Source organism: Camellia sinensis, chromosome 5 (genome assembly GCF_055761805.1).
Source record: "Camellia sinensis isolate YWXY chromosome 5, ASM5576180v1, whole genome shotgun sequence".
In the NCBI taxonomy this organism is placed as follows: Eukaryota; Viridiplantae; Streptophyta; class Magnoliopsida; order Ericales; family Theaceae; genus Camellia; species Camellia sinensis.
The window spans coordinates 31,375,601-31,393,452 of record NC_138965.1 but is presented as its reverse complement, the minus strand read 5'-3'; the positions used below and the strand labels follow the sequence as shown (position 1 = coordinate 31,393,452).

Sequence of the window (17,852 nt, the reverse complement as noted above, 5' to 3'; positions counted from 1 at the left end):
CATTTCTTTTCTCATAATCCAAGCATAGTGTAAATGTGATGAGGAAGACTAGAATTGGAATAAACAGTATTATTAAGTAAAGTTATTGCAACTATATGCTTTCCTTTTTTGGGAAAAAAGCCCAAATTCGTTGCTTGAGTTGTACTTGATGCAAATCCGACAGTATAAATAATCCATGTACGGTGTGTTCCTCCGATCAAAACACAAAGTGCCCATCCCCCAATTATTTGCACTGCATAGTATTTATCAATAACAGTTAAATAATGGGTAACCTATTTAGCAAGAGACAAGTCACCATACTAAGCATTGATGGAGGTGGTATTAGGGGTGTCATCCCTCTAAAAGTCCTCCAATTCCTCGAAGATGAACTTGAGGTATGGTTAGCTAATTATATTCTTAAATTTATTTTCTTGCTTATAATTTCGTTTTGTCATTTAGATCCAATTCACCTAATATATTGTTTTATGAAAAATATTTACATATAATACCTCATTTTCTCACTCCAAAACATAAGTAAATAAGTCACATATATTTATGGACGTGAGTCACATTGCTTTGTATCTAAAGTGAAAAGAGAAGTAAGAAATGAAATTATGTATAGTATTATACTATTAGAATTTGATTTTTTTCCAGATTGGATAGTTCAATTACTCGAGAAGCCCAATCCAATATAGTATTATGTGTGTAATTTCAACATGCAAGTACGTTGAATGCATAATTTAAGAAAAACAATTCATAAATAGAAAATTTATACATAATTTTACATGAAAATGATGTAATACTAACTTTCTCAAAAGGATTGAACTCTGAACTGGGCGTCTTGATCTTTGCCTTATTGACACTAATTTTTTTTATATTTATAGTTTAGATTTTGTCCGTTTATTTACAAAAGGTGCCGATGTGGCAAAATCTAGAGGCCAAACTTTTCTTTCCAGTCCATTCCAGCACTGGCAATAGGGTTGGTTGTAGGGTCATATTGGGTAATATTCATGTTGTATCATTTTGAGCCTATTTATTATTTTGTATTATCGTGTCATATCATTTTCGATCTATATCTAATTTGTGTGTGTGAACATGGCATATCAAAAAATTTCACAATTAGCTAAAAATATCAATCTTTACAACCTAATTTAATTCAACTAATCACTATTGAATAAATTATTTATAAAAAATATTTGATTTCAACTCAATTTTATTTTCTTAATTTACAAAAACTATATCATGTTATAATATTTTCTTACTAGATTAACTCAAATAGTAGGGGAAAAAATGCATTATCTTCAATTAAAAGCAAAAACAAACCTTATATTTGCCTTAAAATTCTTTTACATATTTTTTTTTTAATACGTTAGATGGAATTACATTAAAATAAAAAGAAAAAATTAGAAATGTCATGGCACCTTGAGTGAAAATAATATCAAAATATATAACTAATTATTATTCATTATACGATTTATCCGTATTAACTTTGTGTTATGCAGATTCAACATCAACCCGACTTATTTAATATTTATATTATTAAATCATGTCATATATGTCGAATAAAAAACAAAAAAACAAAAGAGATCATGTCATATACGTGTTTGTGTCAAGAAATGATAAACCATAACCCACTAATTTCGTATATGATTTGAATCGTGTTAAAAATTCCCCCACTTTATTGGCATGAAGTTATTCCCTTCTTAAAAATATATAATTAAATCATATCAATAAAGTTAATAGTTTTAAATGATAGGAAGCACAGAAGCTAGTCTACCTTATTTTGTGTAAATTTTGAAGACCAAATTGAACATGTAACTCAAAATGCTAATCCTAATGTCTGTGATGTGAACCATGCATAGATCCTGGAAAATGGCAATAAACAAAAACAAGAGGGGGAGGCAAGTAGCAAGAAGGTGAGGCTTGCAGACTACTTTGATGTAATCGCAGGAACAAGTGCAGGGGCACTTATCACATCTTTGCTTGCTTTACCTGAATCAATTGAAATTGATGCCTCAAAACAAATTGTTGGCCAATTACCACGACCTCGCACTGCAGAAGAAATTACTGAATTGCTCTGTGACAAAGGCCCTATAATCTTCGAAAAGGAAACTTCCAAACCAGTCGACGGCACAACAACCAGGTAAAAATCAAAGTGTTGGGAGGGATAGTTTCTAGTCCACATTTTTTGTGGATGGAATTGCGTAGTTTTGGTTCGTGGGTTCATCACATATTTCACTTCTACAATTCAAGTTAAATTTTTGAGTCTAAATCATTTATTAAAAAAATCATATTGATCTTATAATTTCAACCACTTAATTTCATCATATTTTTCTTTAAAAAAATTCGTCCATTACTTTAGAGACAAAATATAATTTTTTTTTTATTTAATTTTTATATATATATAACTGATCCACACGCCAAGACCTATAAAAGGAACAAACCAATTCATCCAAGAACTTAAATTACTTTATCCAATCCACAAGAATGGACCGGAGACAATCTATTCTAAAAAATTTGTGTGTTTTTTTTTTTAAGTAATCAAACCAACAAGGCGGCTCTGGATTTCGTCGACCGATTTAAAAAAAAGTGCTACGACATCTTGCAAAGTGCCGAGAAGAAAGTAGAAGCTGCAATAAAGGCAGCGGTTGACACAGTTTACACTGGGGAACATCTTAATGAGGTTGCTGGGGAACTGTTGGGAAAAGATACTCTGTTAAAGGACCTATCAACCAATATTGTCATCCCAACTTATGACGTCAATAAACTTCGTCCAGTTGTCTTCACTACCCGACTAGTATGTCTCTCTATCTCTCTACGTAAAGCACAACAGTCAATCAAGTTCCGCTCTCTCTACTTATTTACCAACATATAATTGTTGATAAAATTTTAAAAAAAAAATTCTCAAAGTTTGAGTCTTTTAATAAAAGATTTTGTAAATTTTTAATTTTGATAGTTTTAAGCTTAATCTTTTGATTTCTTTTTTAAGTTAAATCATTTACATATTTTTGTTAAGTAAAACTAACAAAAACATGACATTTTAGCCATTATATTCAATTTAGCTATACCAAAAAATATCCAAAAAATATATTTTTTTAATTGAGTTTAATGACAAATTATAATATGGACCTTTGGATGATATTTACTATACATATTACAATATATAATAATAATAATAATAATACAACACAAAAACGGCTATTTTCGTTTCTTACTAGAAATGACAAATATCACTATCAGTTTCTCAAATCTAAACTCTCTATAAAGTATTTATTTTGATTTATTAATGATTTTACCAAAATAAAAATTTTAATTTTAACAAATTAATTAGCCTAGTTGAAGAAGAAAAAAAAAAACTCAATTTTTTTGGTAATTGAACCTAGCTCGAGTTTAATTTATTATGGCAATTTGGGTTGGAGGCCATATCTAGGTGGATCGGAGCTACTCTCAGCAAAATTGAAGTCGAGCCTCCTAATTGTGATTTTATTATTTTGACATTTTATTCACCATTCATTAACAATGCAACTGTGTTTAGTTATGGGAAATTGACTAATTATATATTTAAAAAATACAGGCTAAGGAACAAAATTCAAAGATAACATTGAGGGATATAGTTGTGAGCTCAGCTTCTGCTCCATATTTTTTCCCTCCCAAAAAATTTGAAGCCGATGGAGAACAGTACAATCTCGTTGATGGTGGCCTCTTCGCTAACAATCCTGTAACATCCCTCACTCTCTCTCTTCTTCTTTTTTCCTTTTGGTTAATTATAGTGTGCCCTTTTATGTTTTGTAATTTTTTTACTTTGCCCTTTATAGTTTTTTTTCTTTTTTTCACTTTAACCCTTCATATTAAAGTTTTTTCTAATTTACTTTAAAAACTAAATTATGTTCAAAATTATATATAAAATGTTAACTATCACATAATATAAAAATATATTACTTTAAATTAGGATTTCGGTTTGTGTCAAATGTGAGTTATATATAATAAAATATTTTTATGTTACATGACTATCAATATGGTATTTTTTGTCTAATTTTGGATATAAGTTAACTTTTGGAATAACTTTAAAAAACTAAATTTTAAGGGTCAATTAATGAAAAAATTTCCAAAACAAAAAGGCGGCAAAGAGCAATATACCCTATTTTTTTTATGTGGTTAATTTCATTAATGGTCGACAAAGTATAGGTTTTATTACACATTACTCCCAAAACTCTAAAATTATTCCATTTTCATCTCTAAAATTTACAATATGCTACACTTTAGTTCTTAGGGTAATTACACTGACACCCCCTGAGATTTTTGTTTAATACAGATTCTCCTTTCATGTTTGAAAAATTACATTCCCCTCCCTGAAGTTTGTAATCTCATTATAAATTGTTTTCTAAATTGCTGATGTCATACCTTAAAATTTTCTAAATAATTATTTTGCTCTTTTTCCTACCATTTCTTCTTCCTATCATCATGACTACGTTCTACAAATTTTCATCATTAAATTCTACCTAAACATATTATTATTGTGTAATGATATACAAATATAAATTTTATATAAAACATAATGATATAGTTTAATGATGAACTTTTTACTTTAAAACAAAACACACATAAACATAATTTATATTTACGATATCACTATCACAACATTTTTATGATATTTTTATATAAATTTTTATACATGAATAGAATTTTTTATTTTTATTTCCACCATCATTTTTCTTTCTCATCTATCCACCCACATTTATTACAGTATTACCAAACATTGCCATTCACATTTATTATAGTATTATATAATTTTATATATTTATAGTTTTCTTGTATTTGGTGAATTTAAAAGAAAAAAAAAACACACACACACACACAAAAAAAAAAACACAAAATATTATACTTTTTAAGTATATCTAGATTAGGTGTATCTAAAAAATTTAAAAAACTGCTTAAAATATAAAAAAAATTCTGCAAAAATAAAAAAATAAAAAGCCATAAAAATATTTTTAAAAAATTCAATTTTGTATGTGAGTTAAACCAAATAAGATGATTATTATTTTTCTTGAAATGACATGAACAAAATATCAACATTATTTTATTATTTTATATGTATAAATAGTAAGGGACAAATATGTCATTTTAGTTTGACATGGGGATAAGTATAATTTTTCAAACATGGTGGAATGATATGTATTAAACAGAATCTCAGAGGGTGTGTAATTTACCCTAGTTCTTAATATAAACATCGTTTAAAATCAATAAATAAGAGGAGTAATGTTTTTGAAATTTTATAAGAAGCATAAACAAAATTAAATTGACAAAATACACACATAATTTAGGAGACTTACGTGTAAGTCCTAATAGGTAGACTTATTATTCAATAGGTTCTATAATAATTAATGGCATTTTTATCAAACAATATTAAAAAATATTACTAATTGTTAATTTTCAACTATAGTTTTAAAATTTTGTCACAAAAAATGTTAGTAATTATAAGTTTTAGCAATAGATTACAAAAATTATTACAAAAAAAAAAAAGCAACTAATTTTCAACTTTTAGTGACAATTTGAAAATTTTGTCATAGAAAAACACATCACTAATTGTAAGTTTTAGCCACAATTTATAAACCGTGACAAAAGAAAGTCACTAATTGTCAATTTTTAACGACATATGCAAAAACTAGCTACAAAAAATTATTTTTAGCGACGATCTTAGTTAAACTTATTTTCAATAGGACTTGATAGAAATTAAGTCTAACTATTAAAACTTATTGGTAATTTACCCCATAGTTTATACGTATGTAGTTTGTAGTGATTCTTAAAACATGCATGTTGTTTCATTTTAATCTCTAAAATATGCATTTTCTTATAATTTTTTTTCCTAATCTTTCAATTTTGTTACATTTTTTTTCCTGAAAAATTATAACATATATATGCATCTTCCTATTATTGATTTTGAAAAATGTTGATGCTATGGACTGAAGTTAAATAAAAAGTGGAACAATTAAATGATTGGAGACTAAAATATAATTCGGAGGAGTAATTATTGGATACTCCCGAAACACATCATGTGACATTGTTCAAGTGGGGGTTCAAACTAATAACGTAGTAAAAAAATCTTAAAGGTGGGACATAATGACTTACCTTTGTTAGGAAGTTAGAATATCACTTAGTGTAAGTTGTAGTTTTTCATTGGTCAGGAATAATCATGTAGATTGTACATGATAATCTAGAGATAATGGAGATATTGTTGTCCTTAAAAGCACAACAGGCAGCTATGCCCCCTTATGGGAGTTGGTATAGGGTCTATTTTAGTGATCCGAACCTTCATATTGTAAGATCCATCAAATAGAGCATTCATGGCAAAAATCAAGTTAATCAAACATTCATAACCACATGATCATAGCCTTAAAAATAAATAATTTATTACTTCTTATTTTTTGAAAACAAATGTGATATCATTATATGGTTACAAATATATAATTGATTTGATTTTTTTTTTTTTTGAATAATCTACTTGATGAATTAGACAACATGAACAATTTAAATCTTCCACGATCGGTATCAACTCCCAAAAGGGGCATAGCAACCTACTATGCCTTTAAGACACAACAATATCACCTTGTCCTACTCTAGAACTATCTAATGATTTTTCCGCAAAACAACCCTTTGGCCACAACTTGGCGACATTTTTATGATTATTGCAAAAAAAAATTTAACAACAAAATTTTAACTTGGTGACAATTTTATACGTTGAGAAAAATGATTTTGTCTTGTAGTATACTTTGGAGACCATTTATGTAATTAATTTTATTATTTTATCTAATTTTTGGTGTAATGGCTCACTATATGTGGATGTGGGTGGGTGTAGACAATGTTAGCCATAAGAGAAGCAAGCAAGTTGTTTCCAGAAGCAGGGGACTACAGTAATTATCTAATACTATCACTTGGAACTGGAAAGGAAAAGCTTTCGGGTGATAGGACTATTCTAACTGGTGGAATCGTTGATTGGCTCATTGGTTTAGAAGCCATTGTTGCTCTCAAGATCAAAACGCCGCCGTTAGTGGATGTCTTTTTTAGAGTCTCAGAGGATGTTGCAGATATCATGACTTCTCACACCCTTGGCGAACGTAATCTCCGTCGCAATTACCTCCGAATCCAGGTACGCCTACCCCTCTCTCTCTCTCTCTCTCTCTCTCCAATAAATATTGAATGCAACTATTACAACATCCTATATAATACATATAGGACGGACTCGGGCTTTTGACATAGACGGAACGAACATATATACTAATTAATATGAACTAAAATAATAATTTTTACTTATATAAAAGGTGAAAAATAACATGAAAATATATATAAATAACTATGTTTTCTTGTATTCATATTGAGTTATAAAAGATAATAACTGTGAAATAATCTATTTATTAAAGTAAAGTATGCTCAACGATCTTTCATGTTATTTATGACATCTATGATAGGATTGAATTAAAAACACAAATTATGTGTTTCTCAATAAATTTTATCAAGTCACTTGTCGAATCTTTCTCCACCATCTTCTTTTATTGCAAGTTAACACTTATAGTTGATACTGAATATGAGAAACTTTTTTTAGTGTGTTAAATTGTTCAAAACCAACTCATGTTCCATAAATATAGTGGAGTGGCCACTTAAATTTTTTCAAAACCTAAGAGGAATAACCACTTAAAAGTTTTACAAAAACATAGGGGTGAGCCCATACAATTTGGAGATAATTATTAACTAAAACTACTATCGTAAAAGCTTTTTGAAATCGTAGGAGGGGGGCGATCGACCCCTCCTAGTTCATCAATATTGAATAGGGATAATTCATAATAAAATAAAATAAAATAAAGGGATATTTATACACAAGTCTTAATTTATGAATTTATATTCCATTAAGTTCTAACTAAAAAATTTTAGATCTTTTAAGTCTCATTAAATTTTTAATAGTCGGAATTGTCTTTCAAATAATGATTGTTCATTATTTATGATTATATATAATAGAACATGATGATTTAACATTTATTTTAATTTTTAAAACTTTAAAATATCTACTTTCAAATTGGCAAAAACTTTAAATATATATATATATATATATATATATGTGTGTGTGTGTGTGTGTGCAAAAAAAAAAAAAAAAAACTATATTTTTTAAAAAAAATTGAAAAAAAATGAATTATTTTTTGTGCAAAACTGAAAATTTTGTACCTATAAATAAGGATGATGATAGAACATTGATGTGCAAACTAGAAAAAGAAAAAACAAAAACAAAAACAAACTTTAAAAATGAAAAAAATGATAATGTTCTCAGTTTTAAAACTGGAAAAACTAGTGTTCTCGGCTTTGTTGAATAGATGAATCATACCGATAAGTAGAATGGCAAAAAAATTTAATCTCATACTCTCTTTTTTTTTTTATCAATTAGTGAAACGATTATCTCGAACATTACTATGCAAAATTGATAATGTTATTAGTTTTTTAAAATTGGGAAAAACTAACAATATTTTCAATTTTACTAAATAAGACTTATTAGTTCAAAAAATCTTAAATAAGATCTGAGTTACTACAATATTTGTAAATAGGACTTTTAGATAATTAACTCTAAAATAAATGTTCACACTTATGGGCATATATTAATAATTATTTTTTTTATTGATAAGTACATATTTAGTGAAATTATTTAACAAATTATTATTTTGATGGAATTTTTTTTTTTTTTAAATTTCACCCCATTGCCGCTAGCCGACTGCGGAACCATTGTTGGACCGCCACCAGACCACTGTAGGATCATTGTCAAATCGCCGTATTATTCGTCAATACAAAATAGGGCATATGGCAAATTACACCATTAATTTTTTTTCATTTTGTTTTTTATATCATTTTAGTTCCTACACTTTTAATTAGATCAAATTTAATTTTTAATTTTAGATTTTGTATCAATTTGATCTAGTTGATAACGTTACGATTTTTTAAGAAAAATAATTACGAAATTGATTAAGGTTAACTTATTGAGTTTAGTAGTTTGTTTTTTTTCTCTTAAAAGTACGACATATGCCACTTATATATGTATTTTTTATTAAAAAAATGTTAACAATTATAATCAATTAGATTAAAATGAGACAATAAATAAATAGACTTAACAGGATTTTATGTTTTCATTGGCTTTATGTTTTAACAGGATTTTATGGACTCAACGAAAAATTGGTTTTATGTTTTAATTTTATATCACTAGCATTTTTCAGTGAGTGAGCCAACCCTTTCTGCTAAAAAAAACCATAGAAAAACTCTATGAATACAGAATTAGAAAACAGAAATAATTATAAAGATGAAATATATGGTAAGACCTATATATATAGTTGGATTATCAATAATATTAATTCATGCATGCATAGATACTAACTATGAAATAAATGGACTTAACAGGATTACGAAATGAAGGAAGAGCATGCAGAGATGGACAACGCGCAAAAGGAGAACCTTGAAAACCTAAAAAAGATTGGCAATGACCTTATTTCGAGATATGTTGCAATCCCTAACTCGGAAACTGGTTTGCCTAGTGTAATATTTGAAGAAGTTGAAGAGAAAATTTCCCCCAACTTACTTCCACCAAAAAACCAAGATGAGCTCAAACGGTAAGACTCATCGTCATTCATCAACTACTACTATACAAAACATTATATGATGATCATGATCATGAATATATATTTCTAATTAATATATAATGTTAATCTTGAATTAATTACCTTGGTTTGCCAATGAGATCACCATAGATATATAAACTAGGGTAAATTATACTGATACTCCCATTTGAAAAATTATCTTACCCTCTTATCAGATTAAAATCACATATTTGCCTCTTAACCTTTATACATATAAAATAATAAAATAATGTAAATATTTTGCTCATATCATTTCAAAGAAAATAACAATTATCTTCTTTAGTTTAACTCACACAAAAATTTGAGTATTTTTTTTAAAAAAAATTGTGTTTTTTTTTATTTTTACTAAATTTTTTTAAATATTTTAAGCAATTTTTTTATTTTTTAGATATACCTAATCTAGATATACTTAAGAAGTATAATATTTTATGATTTTTTTTTAAATCGCTTAAAATATTAAATGGATTTTTTGTTGTATTCAATAGATTTTTTTAGAATTTTTTGTACAAATTTTATACTTTTTAAATATATCTAGATTAAATTGATCTAATCTAGGTATAATGGTGAAAATAAAAATGAAAAATTATATTCATATATAAAAATTTATAAAAAATATATATATATATATATCATAAAACTGTTATGACAGTGATATTGTTGTAAATATAAATTATGTTTATAGGTGTTTTGTTTTAAAGTGAAAAGTCACCGTTAAGTTATATCATTGTGTTTGAAAATTGTATATAAAATTTATGTTTGTATATCATCACTCAATAAAAATATATTCAGGTAGAATTTAATAATAAAAAGTTGTAGAATGTAGTCATAATGATAGGAAGAAATGATAGAAAAAAGGATAAGATGGTTATTTAGAAAATTTTAAGATATGACATCACAATCCAAAGGGCAATTTATAATGAGATTATGAACCTCGGGAAGGAAAATTTTTCAAATATGATGAGAGATTTGTATTAAACAAAAATCTCAAGCGAGTCAGTGTAATTTACCCTATAAACTATTAGTAATGCTACATAGTCTTAAAGAGTTATCCAAAAAAAATTGAAATACGTGGACTAAATTTAAATTTACACCACACACTTCTTTTTCCTAGTAACTTTTCCAATTTTTGTACTTGTAATTAAACTTGTTTATTAAGATTTTAACGAGTTCGAGCTCGAGCTTGAGCTGAATAAAAATTTAACGAACCGAGCTCGAGCCGAGTTGGCTTAGGCTCAACTCAAGCTCGAACCTATTCACGAACCTTAACGAGCCAAAAAATTTATAAATTTAGACTTGCATGTGAGACTAAAGTTACAATTAAAACTTTGATTATACAATTATATATACAATATATATAAACATACTAAAAAAAAGTCCATATTTTACAAAAATAATAATATCTACTACCACTATTATATAAATATACTATCTATAGTTAAGTATTATTTACATTTATATTTTTTAAATATATAAATAGCATATTTCTCTTATTTTTTATACATAATTTTATATTATTTAATATATAAATAATAAATATTGAACGAGCCAGCTAACGAGCCGAGCTTACTAGCCGAGCTTTAGAATGTTTGGGTTTGTTTATTAAAAATTTAACGAGCTTGAGCTCGAGCTCGAACGGCAAAAAAAATTAACGAACCGAGTTTGAACAAGCTCTTATCGAACCGAGCTCGAACTTGTCGAACTTGTTCATGAACAGCTCTGTTCATTTGCAGCCCTATGCTTCCTTGACATGGAGCATATCATCAACTATGAAAAGAGCCTCTTACAACCTTGAGTCCATAAGATATTGTTGATCCACACCAAGCCTAGGATTCTCAAACTTTTAGGGTAAATTACAATTGCACTCTCTGAGATTTGATTAAAATACAAATATCTTTCTGTGGTTTTAAAAATTACATTCCACCTCTTCAAGTTGCTAATTTCATAACAAATCGCTCATTTTATTAATAAATCATCAAGTTAATTAACAATTTAATGATGTTAAAAACATGTTCCAATTAATAATTTAGGTAATTTTAGTATTATATAGGATAGCAATTATGAATTTTATTTTTTTTAGTTAATTCTATTAAATAAAAAATTATAATAAGGGGGTATTTGTAGTTTTTCTAACCACAAGAGGCAATCTGTATTTTAAACAAATCTCAAAGAGTGCACTTGTAATTTACCCAAACTTTTATTATTATTATTATTATTATCTTTTATTTTATTTTGCAATTGATAGAAAGTAAATACAATAATGAAATATTAATATTGATTTTTATATTATTTTAATTACAAAATAACCTAGAAAGAAAAGTAACACACATATATATACACACTTCTTTCTAGAGCACAAATTAAAAACTTATTATAAGGTCATATTTATTTTACAATTAAATTTTATTAATGTTCAAAATTAAAAGAATTATAACTTGAAGACCAAAAAATAAATAAATAAATTAATAGCTCATATCTAATTGGTTAAGTATGCAGAATTTAAAAACGTTGTTTGGATTAAGGGTGCAACTTAGGCGGGCTCAACTTTAGCCTAGCCTAGCCTGAAATTTTTCAGGATTTGGACAAAATATTTTTAAATTCGGTATGACCTTAGGTAAAAATTTAGAAGTTTGAATTAAATTTGGACAGACTTGGGCAAAAATATCAAACAACCCGAGTAACTCGAAGTCCGAATTATATATATGTAATTATTGAATATACATATAAATTATTAGTCATTAGATGATATTAAAGTAATTTAGATCGTTATATTATATTGAATATGTATTATTTACACAAGAAATTAACACTGTACGGGGGCGAAATATCATTTTCTTTCCGTACTCCTCGAACTCAAGCTCCATGTAACGTTGCTTGGCCTGAAAACAAAAAGACGGTGAGTTGCCCGGTGGTGTGTTGCCGGATAGTCCCTCCGACGATCAAGTTAGACCACTTGAAGAAGAAGAGAGCACTTTTTAGGGAGAGAAAGACTTATTTAGATTGCTTACCTCCAACGTCCCCCATTCCTCCTTTTTCTAGGCTGGCCATGCAGCCTCAGGGATTGTACGCGCACTACCTCTGCTATCCTTCCCTGGACAGGTGGCAGTGCTCGCTTCTCACTACCTTACACGCGTAAAGGCCAAAACCTCCAAACAGTATGTGTGGAACTGCCAAACAGTATTGACGCGTGCCAGGAGTGGATTTCCCTTCCTTCACACCACTGGTCCAGATGGCACGCTTAACCGGGATATCATGACCGACCTATCCCTTGGAAAGGAACACTACCATGGCCAAGGCGATCGAACTGTAAGAGGTCAGTCCATCCGAACTGACTGACCGTGAGGCATGCTGGCCTATCCTTTGGAGAGAAACACCACTACGACCAAGACGACCGAACTGTAAGAGGTCGGTCCATCCAAATTAACTGACCGTGAGGCATGCCGGCCTATCCCTTGAAGAGAAACACCACCATGACCAAGACGACCGAACTGTAAGAGGTCGGTCCATCCAAATTAACTGACCGTGAGGCATGCCGGCTCTCGTCTCGGTCCAAAATTCATTCCGGCTGTGTTTGGCTCGGTCCAGACGCACCATTGCGGGTCCAACTGAGTACTTAGTCGAATCACAGCCCGGTTGTACACATGCACGTCTTCGCACTCTGGCTAGCGACATAACTCGGCCAAACATGATAGCCGGGGAGGCCATGCAGATTTGGTTCGGCACCATGGCCCGGTGCAAATCTCTCTCTCAATTGCCCCTTAATCCCATCCGAGCCGAGCGTGATTTGGGATTATCTTTCTGACTGGGCTATCAAGATTGGTCGGTAATCGGGGGTTGCGCCAGTAGTCTTGTCATCGATCGTACAACCGTACTAACAGAGCCGTCTTTTCGACACCACGTGGCCTCACGCCATTGGCCCTGTACAGCCCCATAGCTGTCTTCCTCACGCGCAAAATTCAAATGGTTGCCGCCCTTTGGCTTCCCCCTTTCTTTATATACGCACACAAGGGGTCACATGCGCCCCTACTGTTCATCTTCTCTCTCAAGCCAAACCCTAGCCTCCAAATCTCCAAGCTTTTGCCATCACTGACATTACTGCCATTCGCCCCATTTTCATCCATTTATGTTCCTTCAGAAGCTGCAATCAAGCTTGTGGTTGACTGATCTCTGTGTGGCACCCGGCATCAGTAAGTTTCTATACCCCTTTCTCGTATTTTTATGTCAGTGTTCTTCGTGTTCTTCGTTTATGTTTTTCACGTTCTTAGTTTGGGACTGTTGGTGCTCCACCAGTCCCTCCATTTTTTGCGTAAAACTTGTATACACTAGGGAAAACTGAAATTGAAGAAACGGATGGGGCCTTTGTGCCCCTGGTTTCCCTTAGCTTCAACAAATGAACTTCATTTTTGGGATGAACAAAACGAGCCCTGGGTAAGACCAAGGAAAAGCCAGCACTTAGATCCGTAGATAGGGGTTCGGCCGAGCAAAAACTGGTTTGTGGTCCCTTTTTGGGGCCTCGACTGAGCTGAAAGCCGAAACTGAACTAGGAAGGCCAAATCAGCCAGATAGTTGAGCCGACGTAAGAGTCAGACCGGTCAAATGCCCCAGAAAACTTTCACCGAGCTAGGAACTCCACATAGAAGCCATGCAATTTATGCCACGCTAATCCTTGGACTTATTTCTTAATAATGCAGAACAAACTAGGACTGACCAGGCCTGTTCAGCATTACCACCGATGAAGCTCAAAGTCCGAGCAAACACTCGAAAACATTTCACCGAGATACGACCTAAATCACCCCAATAAATAAAACCGGGATAGATGGGGAACTATCGGTTCATGGTGAGTTCTCTCGGGCCCTTGTCGAGTTCCGTAGAGAGTACAACATTCCAGATGATGTTCACTTGGAGCTCGCCAAGAAAGGAGACACTCCCTGGGGTAAGTTGGACAAATGCCCTTTCACGATGGTGCCCATTGTAGAAAGAGGCCTGCGTTTCCCAGTCCAACCGCTGATCTGCGAGTTTTTAAAGCAAACTAGGTTGTGCCCGACCCAAGTCTCCAACAATACATACAAGATAATAAACGGTGTGGCTGAGCTAAATAGAATACTCGGTCTAAATCTCGGCCTCGCCGAGATATTTCACCAATACAGTCTTAGCAAAAATAAAGGTGGGCTTTGCTGGTATCTGAAGGTCAAAAAAGGCCGAGCAAAACTCATCGAGGGTAATCCAGATAAAGAATCAAACGATGACAACTTCCTATGGGTGTCCGGTCGTTATGAGGACACCGAGGCGCCTATATCGGGCTGGTACATTAGGAAAGATTTTGGGAGTGCCGGTGAGCGTCTCGGCGAATATATATTATTTTCTTTCTGAATTAATCTTCTTATTGCCGGTCTAACACTTGCCTTCTTGTTGCAGATTATAAACTCTTGGCAGAGGATTACTACCGCGCTAACTAGGAAGCTATAAGGGTTGTGTTGTGCCATCCGGCTGAGGAGCGAGAATCACCCAAATTGCTCGGCTTCGAACCGAGCTATCACTACACGGTGCCGCGCAAGAGCAGGGTGACCGACTTTCTGCGTGCACCTTCTCCAGAACCAGATCCCAGCCTTCCACCGATCAAACTGGTCCTTTTGACGGCCGAGCAAGAAATGGCCAAGATCCGAGCTATTAAGTTAATGATCACCGGTGAGGTGAGCGACTTCCAGCCACCGGAGGCATCTGGGGGGACTTCCTCCACGCCGGTTGTGCTGTGCTGGCTCTGGCCAGCGAACAATCTGCTGGTCGGTTGAAGAAGAGACCGAGAAAAAATCAGACGAAACAGCATCTGGCGGATGAGGATTCAACCGAGCATGCTTCCACCGACTTGGGAGACCAGACCGAACAACCGCTTACTAGGCCATCCGTACGATCTAGTGCCCCCGCAATCTGGTCACCCGAGTTCACATACAAAGGCCGGGCTGTCTCCGCTGCAGACTTAGTCTACGCGGACAAGGATTACTCTCTTGGTTTCAATATGACCAAGGGGCTGATCATTCTCGCCGACATGAAAAAGCATGAAGAGCTGTCCGACCTGAAGGTGCTCCAGTCGGCCGCGAAGTCAATAGTGTTGGTAAGTTGGCAGTCTCCTTGGTTGTCAAGTTGTTGCTCAATCTTTTCCATTCTGACAATCTTCATGTGTTTGCAGGCCGCACAGAAGAACTATCTTGCCCACGAGCGAATGATAGCTGCGCGAAAAAGTTTGTGAGAGCCCATAACCGATAACAAGGCCAAGATGGCCGAGCTGAGTAAACTGAAGGCTGCGCACGAAGAAGCTACGGCCGAGCGCAATAGACTCGCTGAGCGGTTGGCCCGGGCAGACGAGGAAAATCAGAGGGCCCTTTAATTGACAAAGGCTCGCTACATCACCGAGCTGTGTAAACTTCGTGACGCCCACGAAGTCGAGTGGGACAAGGCGGTCGACGCAGTCGAGGACCGTGGCTACGCGGAGGGTAAGAGGACTTACGAGCGGCAAGTTCAGGTGACCAAGGACATCTTTTTCCAGTGCGGTTGGAAAGCCACCGTGGAAAAACTTGGCCTTGGTCAAGATGCCGAGGTGTTCCAAAACCCGCCCACTGCTTTCATTCCGGCCTACATGCAAGCTTATGCAAGCGCCGTGCAGAAGAGGCTTATTAAAGAGGCAAAGAAGGCAGCTGAAGAAGAAGCAACCACCGTGCAACCGGCTGATCAAAATCCTTCCGAAGCTTCTGAAGGGGTTGAGGATCAAGAGATCGAGCAGGAGTTTGTCGTAGTGGTTGATGCTGCGACAGATGAAGTTGAGGTGGGATTGGCGGAACAAGATGCTCTTGTAGATTTAGATTGATCTCTCTTTTTTTTTTGAATGTAACGGGGCTTGGCCCCACTTTTGTAATCCAACTTGCTCCATCAATGAAATTTTCAACTTTTTGCCCGCCACGTATCTGTTTCTGTGCGGTCGTTATTGTCTCGGTTATAATGTGCAAATATTCTTTGATTTGAAATGTTTATCGAATACAACTTCCAGCTCGGGCGAGTAAAATTAACTCGGCTACAAAGTTTGGTGTTGTGGACAAGCAAAATTAGCTAGGTCCTTACACCAATTGGACAAAACGCCAACGTTTTCGTCGGGTGAGCAAAATCAGCTCAGCCCATAAGGAAATTGGACAAAATGCCGACATTTTATTCGGAAGAGCAATCAACTCAGCCCTTTGCAATTTTGATTACATACCGACATTTTACTCGGGCGAGCAAAGTCTGCTCGGCCCTCTGCAAGTTGTGCAAAACGCCTACATTTCACTTGGGCGAGCAAACTCAGCTCGGCCCTTAACAAGTTTGACAAAACGCAAACATTTTACGGGGGCGAGCAAAGTCAGCTAGGCCCCTTGTGATTTGGGCAAAATGCCAACACTTCACTTAGGCGAGCAAACTCAGTTCGGCCCTTAGCAAATTTGGCAAGGCGCAAACATTTTTCAAGGGCAAGCAAAGTCAGCTCGGCCTCTTGCGATTTGGGCAAAACGCCAACACTTCACTTGGGTGAGCAAACTCAGCTTGGCCTTTAGCAAGTTTGACAAGACGCAAACATTTTCCAAGGGCGAGCAAAGTCAGCTCGGCCTCTTGCGATTTGGGCAAAATGCCAACATTTCACTAGGGCGAGCAAATTCAGCTCGGCCCTTACGGAAGTTGGGAAGAACACCAACTGTTTGTACGGCCTGTCTCCACACCGGTGAGGAAAAATCAGCTCGGCCTAGTGCAAGTTGGTCTCCTTGCCCCTTGCATCCATAGTGGCCCAATATCTTTGTGATGTCATTGTTACAGAAACACATAATACAAGAAAAAAGTAGGGCTATCTTTCATTACATGTCAGCGATTTACATCAAATGCCGAAAGGCTAAAGGTTCGAAAGGCTAAGGAACAATTACATTTCAAAAGTAAAAAATCTTAAGATTAGCTGCATTCCATGGTCTGGGAGATAGCTTTACCATCTAAGTCTTCCAAATGATATGCCCCTTTGTCTGCCAGGCCAGTCACCTTATACGGCCCTTCCCAATTTGCACCAAGTTTGCCTTCGCCAGGGATCACGGTGTTGCCTATCACCTTTCTCAGGACCCAGTCCCCGATCTTGAATAGCCTTGGATGCACAGCCTTGTTGCATTTCCTGGAGAGTTCTTGCTGATGGGCTGCTATGTGGATCAGAGCCCA

The 17,852-nt window shown here is 33.7% G+C and overlaps 1 protein-coding gene across 1 annotated transcript; it reads left to right on the top strand.

Annotated features, from left to right (window-relative positions):
* The first annotated feature begins 213 nt into the window (after positions 1-213).
* LOC114257650 (patatin-like protein 2) lies at positions 214-9,633 on the top strand. Its single transcript, XM_082868513.1, has 6 exons — positions 214-374; positions 1,842-2,122; positions 2,518-2,776; positions 3,554-3,697; positions 6,833-7,123; positions 9,406-9,633. The coding sequence occupies exons 1-6, from the start codon at positions 264-266 to the stop codon at positions 9,616-9,618; spliced, it is 1,299 nt and encodes a 432-aa protein (XP_082724639.1). The 5' UTR covers positions 214-263; the 3' UTR covers positions 9,619-9,633.
* Positions 9,634-17,852: the final 8,219 nt, after the last annotated feature.